The sequence below is a fragment of the Lepidochelys kempii genome, chromosome 2, assembly GCF_965140265.1.
Source record: "Lepidochelys kempii isolate rLepKem1 chromosome 2, rLepKem1.hap2, whole genome shotgun sequence".
Classification (NCBI taxonomy): Eukaryota; Metazoa; Chordata; order Testudines; family Cheloniidae; genus Lepidochelys; species Lepidochelys kempii.
Window position 1 is genome coordinate 215,699,692 of NC_133257.1, and position 19,260 is coordinate 215,718,951.

Consider the following 19,260-nt stretch of genomic DNA (forward strand, 5'->3'; position numbering starts at 1 on the left):
AATCCTTCTAAGCAAAAAAGCTGATGGGAGAAGACCTTTGGGTAAGGAGAGTAGGTAGAGACCATAAGAAGATGCCTTCATGGAGTTTTCCCCAAATCATTTTGGATGGCTAGGGCTGGCCCCCCATGGAATGAACTGTGGGTCTGTTTCTAGAGCAGGTGAAGTCTGGGAGCTCTTCAGGAAGATCAGGGCAACTGAAATATATTACTAGATTGTCTACTGGCTTTAGAGTCATTTGGAATCTCTGTAGTTTTCCAGCTCAGCTGGATTCTGCAGGAAAGATAATATAAGTTGGAGCTGTACCTCTGGCAACATGGATCTGTTGAGGCTACAGCGTATCTACTCTTGGCATTTAACACAGCCCACCCAGTCCTAGCTTCTTGAATGGACCTACCATCATGAAGATCATGGTCTGGTCAAAGGATTCTAGTATAAATACTTTTTGTAAAACATTTCATGAACACAGCAGTTTTCTCTTACCCTTTTCTCTTAGTTAATTTTCACATGTATTTAATTTACTATTAACTCTTTCACTTCTTTTTTGGAAGGAGGGGATGTATCTTATGCATTCCTGATGGAGCAATGAGGGATGCTCCCATATCTACCAGTTTTAAAGCTCCTCCTTTCTTACCAATGATGCTGATACCAACTAGCAAAGGGAACAAGAGACTGTGGTGAGAAGGTTCTCGCATATAATAGCAGAGCACAAACAGCAGGGCTGGCATAATTCTACCTCTTTCACAGAATACATCATCATTTCATTTTATGATTCAGGAGAGCAATACGGAATATTTTAAATTGAATTAAAGTTTTTTTTTTAGAATTGTCATTATTGTCGACAGGTCTAACATCTAATGAAAGCTACCTGTATTAGTATTTACATTCACCTCATCATTTTTATCATGGTCTGAAAAGGCTAGTACTTGATGAACTTGAGTTGTTGCTTGGACAATTTTTGAGAACAAATTTCCTTCTGCCATGTGCTTTGTGATCGCATCAGTATTTCTGCACATGCCCTTGTAAATCTGGAGCTGTGTTGAAAAGCATATAAACAAGTAATATTGAATATGATTATTTTATAAATGTAAGTGAACTTAAAGGGTGGGAATTCAGAAGAAATGTTCCTAGATCACCACAAAAACAAAAGTTCTTCATTTGTAATATCACAGAAACAAGGCAGATCTAAAAAAAATGGTGTACTAAAATGAAAATAGGGACCAGCAAGATACACACATAGATTAATCATGCAAATACTTAGATGAATAACTTAATGCACTCAAATAGTCACTTACTCCAATAGCACTGTTCATGAGAGTAAAAGTACTCGGTGTATAAATGTTTGGAGGATGTGAGCCCACTATTTTTTTTTATATGTAGAGCCATATACATATGCTGTATAGGAAGATACCTAACAGCACAGATTACACATCATAACATTAAGGATATGTCTACACTGCAATCAGGAGGTTTTATTGCACCAGGTGTAGACATACCCTAACTAGCTTTCTGATAAATAGTTTTCTGGAATAAATATTAATGCTTTTGAATTCAAATATCTTTCCACAAATATTCCACAATATTCTCTTAAAATTTGCTTTTTGATCAAGCCTTCCTCTCAATAAAATCATGTATGTGAAAATTCAGTATTGAGTGTGTACAAAAGAATGTGTGTTCACAAATTCAAATAGATATTTTCAATCATCTTTTCCAGAACTTACTCAGCTTTCTCTGTAATAAACAGATGTCCTTGCAAAATTGTCAAGAAAAAATATCTACTAGCCCAGCCTTGCAGTAAAATATTCACTGAAACAATTAAGTGTTAAAAGGGAAAAGAGAGAGTTTCTCCAAACATATGCCAAATGTTGGCAGTCTCAGATGCAGTTATATTGGCCTCAATCTCCAACTATGAGTTATAGAACAAGAAAGACCACTTTGAACCAGTGGCTTTCTTTTGGACAAGTGATCGGTGTACTCTCCCCACAACTTTCCCTCTTCATGCTCATGCTTAAATATCGGACAAAAATGCATGAAAAAGTCTTCCATCAATATGTCTTTATAATCTTGAATGCTCTGGGAAATAAGAGGGTTTTTTTTAGTTGTGCTTCAACTTTGTCGGAGCTGTGACATTCTGATCACATTGATGTCAATAGGAAAACTCTCATTGACTTAAGTGGGACCAGAACTTCACCCCAGGTACTACATAAAGCTCTGAGATATAGTTTGATTTTCTAGTCACTGTTAGCTGAACCTAACTCAGTTGAATTGTAATCTCAGAAATTACAGTGATATCTTCCTGATGCCTCCGAAATTTAAATTTATTTCAATTAAATTCATATTAAATGGTTTGGTTAGACAGTCCATTAAGGATTCATTTTACTTTTAATCTTTTGGCATTGCACTCTGTCTCCTCACCTTGTACACTACTTGTTTGTTAACACGCAGCGTAGAACCATCTTACTGTATGTGCTTGTTAGATAATATGATGGCAAGAGTTGCTGTCCCAATCATTCTTTTTTAATGAAGAAATACCCCATCTCTAAAGTAAAAAAAAAAAAATCTATATTTTGGAGGACAAATTACAATTGTGCATTTTTGAAGTTAAATAATAACGAATCTACCTGCAGTATGTAAGCTACAAAATCTGCTGTGATTGCAAGTCATTTTTGTACATTCAATGAGAGTATAAATCAGTTTGTAGTTTAATGGAAGATCAGAAGATTTTAATACATAATCTCTCATTTACTATGAATTTCCATGACTGCAAAATGTAGTATACAAATGAATACACCCATTCAGAAAATCAGTGGTGGTGTTATTTATTTGTACTACAATAGTTCCTAGAGGGATCAGGGAATAGTACCTCAGGGATCAGGACCCATTTGTACTAACCTTTATACAGACACATAATGAAAACATAAACCCGGCTCTAAAGAGCTTATAAGGTCCTAATCCTGCAACTTGTGTGGGAACAGCAGTCTACATAGGCACAACAGAGCCCCACTGACTTCAATGGATCTCTGCAGGTGTGTCTGTGCCCATGGCTAACTAATTGCAGGATAGGAACCTAAGTATAGGGGGAAAATACCACCAGTGTGGTTAGCTTGTGCTCCCATGTCTGCTTTCTAACACCCAGCAGCAGTCACAGCACACCACTTCCTGACCATTGTCAGTGTTTTGCTTCTCTCATGATACCTACAACTTATTAAAGAGAGAAGTTTTAGAGCTGGAATTATAATCTTATTAAATATAGCAATCAGTTCCTGAACGTAGTATATGCTATATGCTCAAAATGTATTTCACCTTTATTCTGCTGTTTTTCTCTTCTCTTTTTGTTATAGCCTGCCTTTCTTCTCTTCACCCACTCCATTTGACTCCTCCCTCCTTCTGTTGCCTTTCTAGATTTTATTTTGTTACTTGACCCCATAGAATAATCAAGGTTGTAAGGTTCAACAGAACTACACTGTGGGCTAAGCAGGATTTCGATTTTTATTATAATACTAAATCAAGAGCTACTTAATGCTCCTGGTTTAGTGTTTTAATAAAAAATGAAACTGACAAGCCGACAGAGCCAGAGGGAAGTGCTGTAATGAACATGTCTGCTACTTGAAGTTTAAAGTGTTGCGGTGTTTGGACTATTTTTTTTATTATTTTTTTCATGTCTTTATCTTTTGGTATATACTTTTGTCATTAAGTTCTTATTCACTATTAAATGTTAACAATACAGCTGTATTTTACATACTTAGTACAGACTTCTTGTGTCAATTTGAGGTTAAGTGATAAAATAACAGATTTACTTTAGTGAGTGGGTAGACCTCTCGCCTCTGGGCAGAAAGGTCACACGTTCAAGTTCCATATCAGGACTTGAGAACATGCCCAGTTCTGACATTGAAGACCCACGCCCAGAGCTGCTGACTGTACTATTGGAGATGGCATTCTTCAGACTTGATGTCAAAATAAGATACTTTTGACCTATCCCTGTTGTCTGGGCAGGTGGAAGTTAAGAAACCAATGTACTTTTTGAAAAGAGTAAGGAAAAATAACCCCAGTTTCCTGACAAGCCTTCGCTCTGTTAGTAAAACCAGGCCTTAAGTGTGAGGCTATGTCTTAGCTGCTGTTGACTACATAATTACAGTCCCATTTGTCCACAGAATCACTAATTTTTAGCTTTTTTAAAAGCACTTTGAGATACCAAAGTATGAAAAGTATCTCTTTCTGCTCTACAAGAATTTAGTTTTGGGACTAAGTCTGAATCTGTTGGTTTTAAAATTAGCTCTAGTAGATCAGGCTGTACTTCCATAGAAATCCTGATCTATATTATATTATATTATATTATATTTATTATATTATAGGCATGATTTTAGTTTCCACATATATAACCACAAAGAAATGCAAAGAGGTAGAATTAATTTAAAACTTGACTTTAAGATATGTTTCATTGGCTCAAGTACAAACTTGTACTACCTAAATTAAGTAACCTAATATTTTAGGCTGAGGAAATGTCTGGTTTTACAGATTGCTAATAAAGTTCCTCGTGAGTGGGGTTTTATGTACATTACATTGTCCCGTAATGTGGACATTCCTGGTAGCGGCATACAGGATTTATCTGTAGCCTGGAGCTACAGAGGCCAACATTCAGAAGTGTCAGAAAGCACTTAAAGGTGGTAAGTTTGTCTTGTAGCTGAAAACTGTTCCTCATTAGAAAGAAATTTGGAAGTAGTGAAAATCATTTTATGTAGTAAATATTTTCATAAAATTGGATGTCATCACAGATGTGGTCTTATTGCCATTAACAACAAAGAAAGGATGTCTGAAAGTTTTCAGACTGATGTAAGAAACTTTCTATGAAGGCTCAAAGCTTTACTTTTTCAGGACTTACATCCAGCCATATAGAGCAGGAGAAAGCTCCATTCAGTGAAGCCATGAAAAGAGTATAAACCTAAATGTAAATTCTCTGTGCTATCCATGAGGGAAAGGATTTGCATCCTCTGGGATGGGAAAACGAGACTTAATGATGTATGTCATGCAAAAAACAAAACAAAACATGGATAGGCTTCAAAATGCATTGCAGTCCTGGGATGCAAAGTGTTCATCTCAGTGGAAGAAAACCTTGAATAATATGTGGACTCAGTAGAAGTCACACTGTCATGCTGTCCCTTGAAGGAGAGGTGCACTCATGGCTGGAATCCTGTCCTATCCCTTTGAGCAGCAGACAGCACTGATTGCCACAGGGGCAGGGATCCTTTGCAGATTCAGATGTGGGATTTCTTCTCTAGAGATTCTATAGATTTTCAGAAATAGCATTACCAAACTATATATTTCAGGGCCCTATTTTACTATCCCATGGGACCATCTAAAGATGATCTCTAGGAGTGGCTGTGGTAACTCCTCTGATTGCATTTTTCTCAGACTCTTAAGATGAGGTGTAGAACAGGAACTGCCAGTTTTACAGAAATATTTGATATAGAGAAATCAGTTTCTACTGGTTGGTTGTTGATTAAAAAAAAATCCACACTGTATTTGTTGAATATACACTGACTGGATCAAGAAATAGTGGAAATAATTTCAGTGTTTGCTAAATTATAATGCAGAGTAATATAAAATGCACATGGAACATATTTGTTTCTTACTGTTTTAGAAACTGTTGATATCCTCATTTATGCTTCATGATCCACCACAGTGAAAGCTTAATAGACCATTCAAGAAATGGTGGGAAGTTAATTTTAATATGAAATGGTTATGAGGGGGTTTAGTTTTTTCCTTAATACAATGAAGCTTCTAACAATTTTATTTGCAAAGAAGATGATTATTTAATAAAGTGACAAACTGTCCCACTGATCGGATACAATAATTTGCTTCTAAAGCAGTTCCTTGAACTCCATAAGAAGGTGATAATTAGGTTTGCAGATTAGAATAACATAATCAGACCACTTGTGTCGGTGCTTGTTAAAATATATTTTCCTCTTCATATAAGCCTTGTAATAATTAAAACCTGTTTTTTAAAAAAAATAATCTTTCTTTTTTCAGCATAGAATGTTCAAACAAATCTTAATAATATATCAAGTTATTCTTAAGATAATTCAACTTTTTAAAAGGTTAATATTTAAAAAAGAATATGGAAAGTGATTAACTGATGAGTTTAAGCATTAGCATTGGGTTTTGCTGGAACACCTACAGTATAACACAGCATTCATTCATATCCTGATTTAATTTCTTTCACTGTCACTGCTGATTGTTCCATTTAATCTTTCTTAAGTTACATGAAATTAGCTTGTATGTGTAAATTAACAATCATTTTCTAATGCTGCTGCAGACTTGAAGTACTATAAAAAAGATATTGCCAATTATTTTTTTTTTAATTTTAACTACATAATATTACAGCTGAAACCTTGCTCATTGAGTCTGTGCAGGATTGCGTGACAATTTTAGAAATGGATAAAGTCAGCAGAAAAATAACAATGAATGTGAGAGTTGTTCACGTCTAAAGTCTTCAAAGTTTAAAGTTTGTCTGTATTGTACTGGATCAGAGTTGTATCCGCTGATCTTCAGTGTTAAGTCACTAAAGCCAATTTCCTTTGCTTGGGATTATATACTTCTTAAAACTAACTTCCTGACCTGAACCAAGGTGGGCACTGTGCAGGCGAAGATCATGGCAAATAGCTTCAAATGCTGTTGTTCCATTACTTTTAATAAGTTTGAGAATTGTTTTATGTACTTGAAGCACATAGCAACACCGTGAAATTAGTTCGATACAAAAGGGACCTCTCTAGTGGGGAAAAGGTTTCTCACAAGTAAATTTTTTTTCCATTCCTTCATTTGATTATAAACACCCTGTATGAGTTGTTTTGTTACAATTTTTATGGGCAGTATATATACAAAGGATGAGGATCCACCACACCAATGAGATAGAGGATTCATCCCCATTACCATCAATGGAGTTGCATCCTCTGACTCCATAAGTGAATTTGGCCCAAAGTAACTAACTACTGGTTGCAGAATAAACTGTACTATGTTAGCAGAAGATAATTGTTCACCAGGTTGCACAATTTGCACAATTCTATTTGCACAATTCTATTTGCCTTTGATGACTAATTTTGTCTATGAGTGAGTAAAATTTATTTATTTTTTCATTATCATGATAGTAAAGGGTGGGGGGAATATAGTTTGTGTCTGGATTGGAAAATATTCCTATCAGAAGTGACAACTGTACAGTCCTTCACTTGAAGGGATGGTAGATAGACTTCTTTTGATTGAAATTAACCATTAAAATCATAAAGGGGTTGATAAAATATGTATTTTAAAATATTGCTAATTCTTTTTTTCCGGTCATCCTTGGATAGTAACCAAATATTCCAGTCTGTTTAAATAAATCACATGACCAAAATTACCCTGTGCTGTTTTCCAGAAATTGATCAGTAATGACTCTACAAGCCTACAGGTCAGTAATTTAAAAACAATTGACCACAGCTTTTCCTTTCCAAATAGACAATTCATGTCAAACAACACTGTAGATTGCTTCAATAAATGGCATGTTTGCCCGGGTATTTCATTCCAGATTTTCTTGGTTTGACATGAAATACTTGTCAGAAGACACAACCCAAGGAGGACCAAATATTCTGATCTCTGAGCTGCACTCTCATGAGCTAGGGTAGGTGGGAACTGGGCAGAAAGAGAAGATGACTAATGAGGTACAGATGGGGGAAAAGATGCTCCTTTTGCCTCCCAATGTCTGGTTTTATAGTTTTAATGCTACCTGTCTTGTGTGGTTACAAATTCACTTTTAAAATATGTTGCACTTAAATACCATATAAAAACAATGCATACCAACATAAGAGAGCAGGAATTAAATGTCCTTGATTTCTGTAGCATGTAGATAAGGAGGCACCTTTACCCCCTGACCAGTGCTATAGATGTGTGGCTATGAGCTGGATAGGGCCCTGCAAATACCCTGCATGTATTTTTTTTATGTACTAGTCTCTGGCACTCTTCACCCTACCACTTTATAAATGTTAGTGTCGTTATTTAGAGAAGTAGTATTATCCCCATTGTACAGATAGCTAAATTGAGGCATATAAAGATGTAAAGCCTAGATTCACAAAAGTACTTAGGGCTGGGGTTAGGTGCCTATGTCCTATTTTAGGCTCCACTGTGATTCAGAAAACTCCTTCTGAACTCTGTAAATGCCTAAAGTCACCCAGCACCTAAGTTTTTGCAGTAAAAGTTCCCTAGGTGTTTATGTTCCTGCCTCCGGGGATATGCTGCCTCACTCTAGGCGCCTGGACCCGCTATCTCCTACTGAAGTCCCGCAGCAATCCGCAAACCAGAAGATGGATGTACCTTGAGGGGGAAAAGGGGTTAAAAACAGGTATCTGCAACCTCTCAGAGGAGTGCTCTAACCATTGGGAAATCCTGATCTGAGGATACATGGGGCTTCCTCAGTTTCTGTTGTTGCACTGTGGATAAATAATTAAAGAGTTATTTGGGCCAGAGAGAGCGCGAGAGAACACAAACATGAGAATGACACTATAGCCTGGTGGTTCGAGCACTCACCCAGGATGTGGGAGATCTAGGATCCACTTCCCCTGCTCCAATTATTATTTAATAAGGGAGCCCCCTCCACCTCTGGTTTCTTCCAAAAATGGCATAGGCATCTAACTCCACAAAGAGTTCCTGGCTGAGGCAGGCATCTCTCTGCAGCCCAGACTTAGGTGCCTAACTTTGTGCGAGGAGCAAGACTTAGCCCACACCCCTCTGATCGGAATGTTCATCAGCTAGTTCAGTTCTGCCTACCTGGATGGATGGCTTTTGTGAATCACATTTTGGGGCACCTATCTCTCCTCAGTCATTTTATAGAGAGCCTAAGCACGTAATTCAGGCTTTGTGAATTTCAGTGATTTTTGTTGTGCTCAGTGTCACAATGACTTACTCCTTTTGTGCATCCAGGCCTAAGTGACTTAACCAAGATCCTCCAAGAAGTCTGTGACAGAGTGTAGAACTAACACTGTATTTCCTGAATCCCAGTCCAGAGGTTTACCCAGTCTTTCCTCTTTTTATGAATGCTAGAATCTCATGCCATATAGAGCAATAGGCACTGTGGTTGCTAAAAAGGAAATACTAACCAGTCATTTCCCTTCTTCTGTTGCAACAAACTTTCCAGTTACTGAAGCAGCTCTTACATATATTACATTGTATTTTCTTGTCCTGAGTCTCCACATTGCCACTGAGTACGGGAGGAATATTCTTCTGAAGAGGGGGAAATATTCAGGGTTAGCAAAATTATTATGGGGTTTTAAATGTTAAAAAAATAGCATAGAGAGTGGTAAAGGTTAAAAAGTTTATCAGGTCACTACATCTTTTTCTTATTATCTGGATTTTAAGCCTTCAAGTGTTAACCTTTTGAAAAGGCAGAAAGAGAAGCTAGATGATTAGGAGATACTTAATTATGTTTCCTCAAGGAAGATATGGTCAGGTCCAACCTGGTTCAGCTGCCGACACCTGCATAAGGCTGCTGGAGAGAGCTCTTCTGAATACCCAATTGCATGGCCCTAATTTGAGATAAAATAATGCCTCTAACTATGCTGTCATCTATAATTCATGGGTACTTGTGAGTGTAATTCATTGAATCCTCACCTCTGGCCCAACCTCTGCCACTCCAGGAAGCAAGATTCATAGCACTTGTCTTTCTGGTTTTATCCAAATCATTATGTGAACCTTATAGGGGGTTTAGGCAGTAAATCTTACACAATAAACATATAGCAGAAGCCTGGCATGAAGTTGAGTCTTTTAATAACAGAGCTTGTATTTGTTTTCTTTCCCCCTCTTTTAGAATATAGGGTGGGGAAAAAAACAATTTGGTTGGTCCCCTGCTATGACTAAGCTCTTCATTGAATGTCATCTGTTTTCTAGGACTGTAAAAAATTGAAGAGCTTTGCCCTTTTAACCTACTAATACATCTCAGTCTCGGTTCACTGAGGAGCTGTGGCAACATACATGCTGATAACAAGGCAGACAGTTACATCCCCATTTTTTTAATCCTGACTGGACTAGCATTATACTGATAAATCTGATCAGCAATTTGGTATAATGTGAATTAATTTGTACTAGTGCCCTTTTCTATTTATTTAATTTAAAAAGTCACCTGTAAAATTATCCAGAAGATTCAGGTATCTTAGTGTTACCAAATTAGACTTTTATTCTTGAGTTTGTCAGTGAGAAGTTATATTTATTGGATTTTTATTGTGTATTTCTGTGAATGTTTTTCTTGGGTTAAAATAGTCTTCTTGTACTTTCTTTACTGAAATGAAAAATTTTACTCTGTAAAAAGAGAATCCTGTGTCCCATCCCTTCCCCACCCCACCCCCAAAAAATCTTGGTTGGGCACACAAAATCCAAGAATCAGTGTAATTGCTGTAGTTCTATTGCACGGAGGTGCATGAGTGTGCAAAATACAGAGAAGGACATGTGTGCTGTGAGCTAGTAGATTCTTTGCCTTCTCCATGGCAGCACAGGGATGGGAGGGGGAGCAAGGATTTGACCAGTGGTTCTGGCAATAGCAGTCAGAGCCTGCACTATGCATAAGCAGACTAAGCAATTTCTTAGGGCCCTGAGCAGCTCAAGGTGGCCCCCTATTCACTTTTTTAGTATGTGTTAGGGGGGCAAAATATTCCCAGTGGGCTAGCACCATCTCTGGCAGCAGTCCACTCATCAAAATTGTCTCGTAGACTTGTCTGCATGCAGAAGTCACAGTGGTTTAACTAAAGGTTTTTACCAATTTAGTTAAACCAGTCCTACTTTGTGTGTGGACACGCTCACATGGTCAAAAGTTGTCTTACGTCAGTTAGCTTGCCTCAGTTGAAAAAGTGAGAATTGTATAGGGGTTATTTCTGCTGAATCAAAAGAATGCCAGACATACAGCTGAAATACCACCTGTTGGGATAAGTTAAACGATAAGAATTCACACACAAGTTGCTGAGATTTAAGTAAATGGGAGCAAGAGCACTTCTTTAGTTAAAGCAGTGTAGTGCAGGCTTTAAGGATGTGGAATAAGTTGCAGATACCTAGAGACTGAAGTAGCAACTTTGGACTAGATGTGTAGCTGCTCTGATCTTAATGGGGTGAAAGCATTCTATCTTTGCCCTGCTATCAAAATATATACTCAGACTTTACATAGACATAAAAATATGATAATTTCCTCCACCTTCTTTTTTCCAATTTATTGAAAACCAGAGGTGGTTTATTTTAATATTGTGCTGAGAACCTGTTAGCCTTTTAAAATTTGTATGCACTAGTATTAAAAGATTGTTGGGTTTTTTTCTTTTACTAGTGACTGTTAAATATTGAAGGTAATAATTACAGCTCTGTGTATGTGGTTTTATTTTGATTCAGCAGAAATAACCTTGATAAAATTCTCAGTTTTGCAAAGATGCCCTTTCAAGATGCAAATTAACACAATTACCATTGCTGAAAACATATTTCAGAGGTATGCAATCAAAATAATAAACTAGTTAAAGCGTGCATGTGCAATCACATTTGGTAAATAATAAATATTTCTTAATGAGGAACTTTACAAGGTTTGCTGAGTGTAGATTTGAATTCAGATTGTAGTCAGCTCTAATATAGATACAGCAGAACATCCCACCTAAAAACCAAGTTCTCCTTTACTCTGCATAGCACAAAGGGAGGAGAAGAAGCAGGAATTGCTCTGGAAATGGCCCAAGCAGGACATGTGGAGGAGTCTATAGAAGATTCTCCAAGCAGACATCATGATGGAGGTACTATGAGTTTTGGGGGAGCATGTCAATTCTGGAAGAGGGGCATATCAAAAAGAGCAGCCATTGTATTTTGTATACTTCTGTTAGGAGCCTTCATTTTGAGACCAAAATCCATGCAGGTATTATTGATGCTTCTTGGAGAGAGAGGATAGTGCACAGCCTTGGAAGTGAGCACAGTGTCACGGTAGCTCAGTGGATCTCAACCTGCGGCCCAGTCAGCACAGAGATGTGGCCCATGTGACATCCTCAGGGCTATATAGGTAGTACTGGATGCGGCTCACCATGGTAAATAGGTTGAGAACCACAGCTGTAGCTCCTAAGTGATCTGTGTAGCCAGTGGGAAGGCAAAGCATTGGAGCAGTATCTCCAGACTAATGTCTTGGGATCCATGGAGAGAGGAAAGTTCCCACAGATCCTCAGGCTCTGCCCTGTTTCAAGGCCCTGTTTCTCCTCTCTTTGGCCATAAGTCTGTCCCTCTAAGCCTTCTGGATATAAAATAAACCAGGCTGGACATCTGAGAACAGGCTTTCTCATGAATTTTCACCCAGCATTTCCTTGCTTAAGCCAAGCCAGAATTGCTATGTGAATTCTCTACCCTTATGATATTTTTTTATTTTCTTTCCTTTTAAGGAAATAAGTTTGATTTTAAATAATTTTAGAAAAATGTGCTTTCTTCTCCTCTCATATCTTGTTTGGTTTAAACAGCAATTTAGAATATGCACTATTTTGGTGTCAAAGGCAGACTGTAATCTGGGTTGTCTTACATTATCAGTGGAGTGTATTATTGGTTCAGATATGGAAAGCTGATTTCTAGTAGACGCTGAGGAGGATTCTTAATAAGGCTGCTGCAATACAAGCTTTGATTCCAGTAGGAAGGAGTGGCTGACTATATTGAGAGGTGAATAGTTTTCCTTTTGCATTACATAATAGACAATGTATGTGTTCTCTAGGAAGACAGGCCATGATTAAAGAGATTTTATTTGTTTTGTTTTACACTGGTCCTATTCACATCTATTTTTTGGTCTCCATCCTCACCTTCCCCATAGATGGCTGAATCAGGGTATGCAGAATTATATTCTCCCAAAGCCCGTAGTTTTCATTTTCTTTTTATTGTAGATACAAAAAACATCATTGCAAAATTACATGAGGAAAAACAATTTGGGGTAGTGGTCCTACTATTTTTGTTCCTCGACCAACATTGGCGATCCACAGAACGATCTGGTTGCAGAACCAAGAAGTGGGGTGGGGGGTGGGGGTTGTGGGGATATGGGTCTATCAAAGAATTTCTGAAGTGGTGTGCTAAATGAAAATGATGGAACACACCCAGCACAAGGCAACAGTACACTGCTCTTGACAATAGGACTGTAGGTTAACATAGGCTCATTGTGATGCTTGAAATATAATTATCATCTATTTGTAGTCTATGAGATGTCTTAAAATAATGTTTTGGGGGGTCAGCCCTCCAAAATGAAAACTGCTCTGCTGCCACTGCTCATGAATATTGCATGTGCTTTCTGAATCCATGAAAAGGAACTTCAGGTAACAATACCATTCTTTTACAGCATGATGTCATAGTGTTATGTTCCTTACAACAAATGCCTGTTCACATCTAATCACTCTTTCATCAACTCAGCTGACAATCATCCTTGTCTTCGCTCATGTCATTTAAATATCTGAGTATTTTTTTCCTGCCTCTCACAACTGCCTACAGGCAACTTCCACCAGCATGCAGTTTATTTACAAAGTTGCACTCTCTTGTTTTGGCTGCTTTGTTCCTATCAGTTGCAGAAACTAAATTGGATAAAATGTGGATGAGTCAATCAAGTTTCAAATTTTATCTGAGTCATGGCACATAGAGCTAATAACACGCCATTTTTTTATGCTGGGATTACTACAAAATATCGAACAATCCCTTTCAAAAATCAGAAATGCTCCATGGGGACACCACCTCCCTCTGAGGTATGGTCACATAGTAAGTAAGTTTTGATTTATTGTTTGGGCCATCTTTTCAGCTGCTACAAATCAGCATTGCTCTCTTGACTTCAGCGGAGCAATGCCAGTTTACACCAGCTGAGGATCTAGTCGTTTAGATCCTATTTTCCACTAACCCAAATGTAATGTAAACATGGAAATACATTGAACATAACTAGAAATTAGATGAAAAATAACCCATTACAATCTTTCCTGTTAGTAAGTCATCTTATTTCTTTTAGTGGTACAGGAGTAAGTGATTTTATTATCCATTGAGATATAACCGTCATAGCCTTTAGAAACTGGCAAATGTCAAGACGTTGCAAGATATAACATTTGTAAATAATACATCTGGTGTGCATTTACAGAGTCTCATTAATCCTTTATTGGACTATAAGTACTCAGTCATGTGTACTGTACTTCTATTAAGAAAAATCATTTATAGTGTCACTATATTAGGTAAAATGTGTGGGTCACTGCATGCTCATAGATAAACTCAATACTAAAAAATAGAACTACCTAGCATGACATTCCTGCAGCCTTTCAGGGCAGTAAACATACCCCTCTAGTGGCATATTTCATTCACACTACATAGTAAATTTAGATGCATGCATGCTGTTCAGAATTGTTAAAGATGGCATGCAGATGGTGGGAAATATGTTTATAATGAATTAAATGATCAATTAAAAATACAAAACTCTATATTGCATTAGCTGTAGGTTTCTGGGCCTTGTTACAATTAAGCAACATGCAAAACAACTCCCTTTAAACTGCAGTTATTACACTGTTTATATGCAGGCAGTGTGTTCGTGGAGGACCATGTATGTATTATATGTGGAAAGAGTGCCATGTTGGTGGAGTGCCATGTATGTATTATATGTGGAAGCAGTGCCATGTACGTATTATATGTGATATAACTGTAAGGCCTGAAAATAATTGACTCTTGAATTTAATTGTCATAAGATGACTGTTTGTTTTTTCTATGCTATTGCAAAGAGACCCTGTACAAAAGAGTGATATATAGAAAGTAGAGATGTACACCCATCTCAGTTGGGGGGAATTTGGTTAGACCAGTAGTGGGATGGCCAATCCTTAGGGTCCTGATGGTAGTTGGGAAGGAGAGCACTTGTAATCAGATGGCCTAGAATCTTTCCCCTCAGAATGCTTATGGTGAATGTGCTTTGGGAAGGGAAGCAGGTTTTTTTCTCCACCCTTCTCCACCTCCCATTGGCCAGTCAGGGTTTGGGCAGGCAATTGCTCTCTCAGCTCTTCACTTTAGTACTTAAACTGATCCTGGGTGTTCAACGGCCATCATCCCACTACTGCTGCCCATCTTCCCTTCCTATGTTTGAGGAACTGCTGGCTGCATTTCCAGGATGCCTTGGGTCAGACCAGAACACATTTGAGGATCAGGAAGGATTTTTTCCCCCTCTTGGCCAAGGAGGCAGGACGTCCAGGGGGTTTCACTTTGCATTATCCTGGAGGCCTGGATTATAATTTATATTTGTAAGAATAGGAATTTAATGTTAGGATGTAATATGGGCATGTCTGGTTTCTCACAGCTTGTGGCCAGTGCAGATAAAAGATTAAAATGGCCAGAGGTAAACATGAGTAAGAGCACTGGGAGGTGGCTAGTGGACCTGTTAGCCTGTAGGAAAAAGGAGTGAATTTAGGGCTTCACAGACTAAAGTACCCTCATTCCCCTCATGGGAAGAGGAGTGACAAGATTCAGAGGTGGTTACATCCTAGGAGAAATGGAATCCAACAGTGGTTTGGTTCTATCAAGGGTGGGCAAACCTTTTGGCCTGAGGGCCACATCTGGGAATAGACATTGTATGGCAGGCCATGAATTCTCACAAAATTGGGGTTGGGGTGCAGCATGAGGTAAGGGCTCTGGCTGGGAGTGTGCGCTCTAGGGTGGGGCCAGAAATGAGGAATTCAGGGGGCAGGAGTGGGCTTTGGGCTGGGGCGGGACAGGGGGTAGGGTGTGGGATCCGGGGTTGGGCTGGGGATGAGGAGTTTGGGGTTTAGGAGGGTGCTCCAGGGTGGGATCGAGGGGTTCGGAGGGCAGGGCTGGGGCAGGGGGTTGGGGCATGGGAAGGCCGGATCTGGCCCATGGGCCGTAGTTTGCCCACTGCTGGATTATATGATGTGGGGCCATTTAACCCCACACTAGACAAAATAAACACCTGGTGTTTGAGAGGGGGACAGAAGGGTGGAGGCCTAATAGCACATTCCCCCTGCCTCTCTCCACACCTTTGGTTAAAGTTATTAAAGTTATAGTCTCTCACTTTGAAATCTATTCCTGTGTCTGTGTTTTGTCTGCCTGTGAGTCCTCATCAATTTCAACTCAGGGCAAAACTACTATTAAACTCCATGGAAGTTTTACCAAAGTAAAGTATTACCTGATGACTAGTAGTGGTTCTTCATTGTCAATATAGTCCAGCTCAGTGTAAGCGTGACACATTTACAGTAAGAACAGTCTTTATTTCTATGATTTACAAGTGCAGTATAGTGACTGACAATTATTTACACACAAAATAATGTTATGTCACTGTTTTCAATGACAGAGGGCTTATACACACTAGCTATTTTAATAACAACCATCTGTTCTTTTTTTCCAAAATAGCAAATCAATTAGTCCAGTTTACAAATTATTTGCCTCCAAAAATCCATTTTAAAAAATCAATTCTTTTTTGTCTTTAAGCCATTCATTCCAACATTTTATTGCACTCATGTCTCAAAAATAGTTACATATTTTTCATTATTAAATTTTGCAAACAAATTTTTAGAAGCCCAACTTTTAGTGGCAAGTTTAAATGTAAAACACATTTTAAAGGGCTAAAAATAAGAATTTATTGATAATGAAAACACAGACAGACCTTCACTAGAGTGTATTTGGACAAATGGCACTTTTATAAGAGCACAAATATACCTGAAGAAAATGTAAGAAACAGAATATAGAGTTCCTGGAAAAAATGCCAAATTGTACTGAAGACTGACTCTCTTTAAACAAAACACATTCTCACAGGAGTCCTAAACTCTTTTTTTGTAATGCTGGAAATACACATCTGCTGGTTTTTCCATAGTAAAATTCCTTTTTAATGGGTTTATAATTGGACCATAAAATTCACTTTTTGCTCAAACTTGAAATCTGAAAAAGCTACAACAGTCCTTAGGATAAGTTATAAATAGATTAGATGATGGTTAGTAAACACATTTGCATCTCTCTCTCTCTCTCTCTCTCTCTCTCTTCTGATTGTCCATTTGACATATAACTGTTAACCCTAGCTAACCATATATTCAAAGCCTATGAAAACACAGACAGCATCTTCCTCTGAGAAAACACAGATAGCATCTTCCTCTGAGACTTATACATTTGGATTCAAAAACTGATTGGTCAATTACACAGTAAAAGCCATGGGAGAAGGCTTGGAAAAGGAAATCTACAGCAGGCTCCGCTCACTGAAATTCCTCCACACTGTTTCATCAGGATTGGGGATTGCCTGCAAAACAGGTCACAGGATCCACCCCTAAACCCTCTGAATCCTGCAGCAGGTTGGGTCAATCTTCAAATATGTGCTTTTACTTCCTTGCTCCCTTTCTAATATTAATTTGTTAGAACGGTAGAATTTGGGAGCTTGAATGAAAATCTGGGGTGGCTTATTTTATGTTGGTCTTCATATTTTTTAAATCTCACTATATATTTACAAAAATAAATAAAAACCCTCATAACTCAAAAACCATCCCTTGCCAATAAAATGTTATAAAGAAGTTAATTTTTTAAAAAAATCATTAACGCAGAACTGGATAAATTAAATTAGATATTTTTGCATACAAAACAAGTAGAGTAAAACTACACCCACAACTTTTATCAATATACTTTATATTAAAGGCTAAACATTTGAATATAATTTACCATTGTCCAGTGCTGGGTTCTTGACAGCAGATACTTAAATCAGGTTTGTAACCCTAGGATTACAAGTCTGGGTACTTGGATCTGTTTGGGCTCCTTCTGTACCAAAGGCAGTATATGGTCATCCCTGGTCATCCATGGAGTAGCTCAGTTAAAATGGTAATGGGCCTTGTGGTGGGGCGGTGCCCCACCCCCAGGTAAGATTGGACTACAACAGGCCAGAACGGCTGTACGGAACGGCAGCCAATCAGAGAGGGCCTGTGGGGGAGCCAATCAGGGCCAGGCTAGGCCCTATAAAAAGGCTGTCCAGGAGAGAAGCAGGGAGTCAGTCTCTCCCATACCTTCAAAGGGGAAGATCTGGCTCCTGAGCAAGGAGACCAGCACCTGGGACAGCGCAGTGCTGGGTAAGCTCAGGGGAGCAGACGGGAATGTATCTGCCAGGCTGCAGGCCCTGATAGAAGGGACCACAAGGTGCAAAGGGGAAGCAGCCCAGGGAGGAGAGGTGGACAAGGGGAATGAAGGAGGGCAGGGAGGCTGCTGCCAGACGGTCCCTGGGCAGGCACCCAGAGTAGAGGGTGGACCGGGGTTCCCCCTTATATTACACCCAGTGTCTAGAGCAGCCATAGAAGACTGCACCCGACCCCTGACAGAAGGGGTTAGACTTCGGTGGGGTGGTTGGCCACTGTGGCTGGGGTGAAGTGGAAGGACTGCTGTTAACCCCTTCCTCCCCCCCAGAAAGGGGTGAGCGTGTACTAGGGGGCACTGCCGGAGGCCAGTGTCCTAAAGAGGACGCCGCGAGAGAAGGGAGCAACGTGGGTCCAGATGCCAACAAAGGGCGAAAGATGGATGGGACGCCACCAACGGAGGGTGCTCCACATGGACTGAGCTAATTCCCAGACGCGCCAGCAGGAGATGCTGCGGTGGTGAGTCCCAACCCCATCACAGGCCCCCATGGAAGAAAGTGCCGATACATTTTTGAATACTGCAGGGCTGTGAGGAGAGAAAGAGACAATTTAATCTATTGGACAGTCCAGAATCTCAGACTGGCTTTGTAGTTGCTCATGAATCTTTAACCTGTCTTAATAACAAGCTTAGAAGGACAGACCACATCAATCTGGGAATGTCATGTCTTCCTCAGAAAGGGCCTGATCCAGTGCTCATTGAAGGCAATGGGTGTCTTTCATTTGACTTTGGAACAGTGCCAAAGTCTCTCTTTCTTAGTACTTAGGCCGTTCTGCACATTCTTAATTACACTAGATCACATCTGACACGTCAATACCAAGAGAATTTATGTGTATATAGGTATGTTTGTATTTCTGCACATGAGAAAAGGTGATATCATTTGCAGCCACTTGTAGCTGCCATCACAGGTGCCAGTGAAATCTTTTAAGATTCGGGTTGTCAAAATAATAGTCTCGTGTTCTTTTTGAGTCTGATCCTGTGTCACTGGAAGTCAATGGCAAAGCTTCCATAGAGCTCAAAGGTGCAGATTAGACCCTTAAGTTGTTGACAAATTATTATCTCTAGATAATGATGAGCTCAGCCACAAAAAAGCCAAGTCAAATGAGCACTTTGCCCACTTTCTGCACCTGGAGTTAGTTCATT

At 39.0% G+C, this 19,260-nt stretch overlaps 1 protein-coding gene across 5 annotated transcripts in view; it reads left to right on the plus strand.

Moving 5' to 3' along the window:
• Positions 1–19,260, plus strand: part of DGKB (diacylglycerol kinase beta) — a 510,469-nt gene that overhangs the window by 356,396 nt on the left and 134,813 nt on the right. Inside the window, exon 21 of one of the 5 annotated variants that reach the window (XM_073333810.1) lies at positions 11,668–11,768. The exons of the other annotated variants lie outside the window; for them this stretch is intronic. Within the exon in view, the coding sequence (XP_073189911.1) occupies positions 11,668–11,768 (101 nt within the window). The remainder of the gene's footprint in view (positions 1–11,667; positions 11,769–19,260) is intronic. 5 annotated transcript variants of the gene reach the window in all.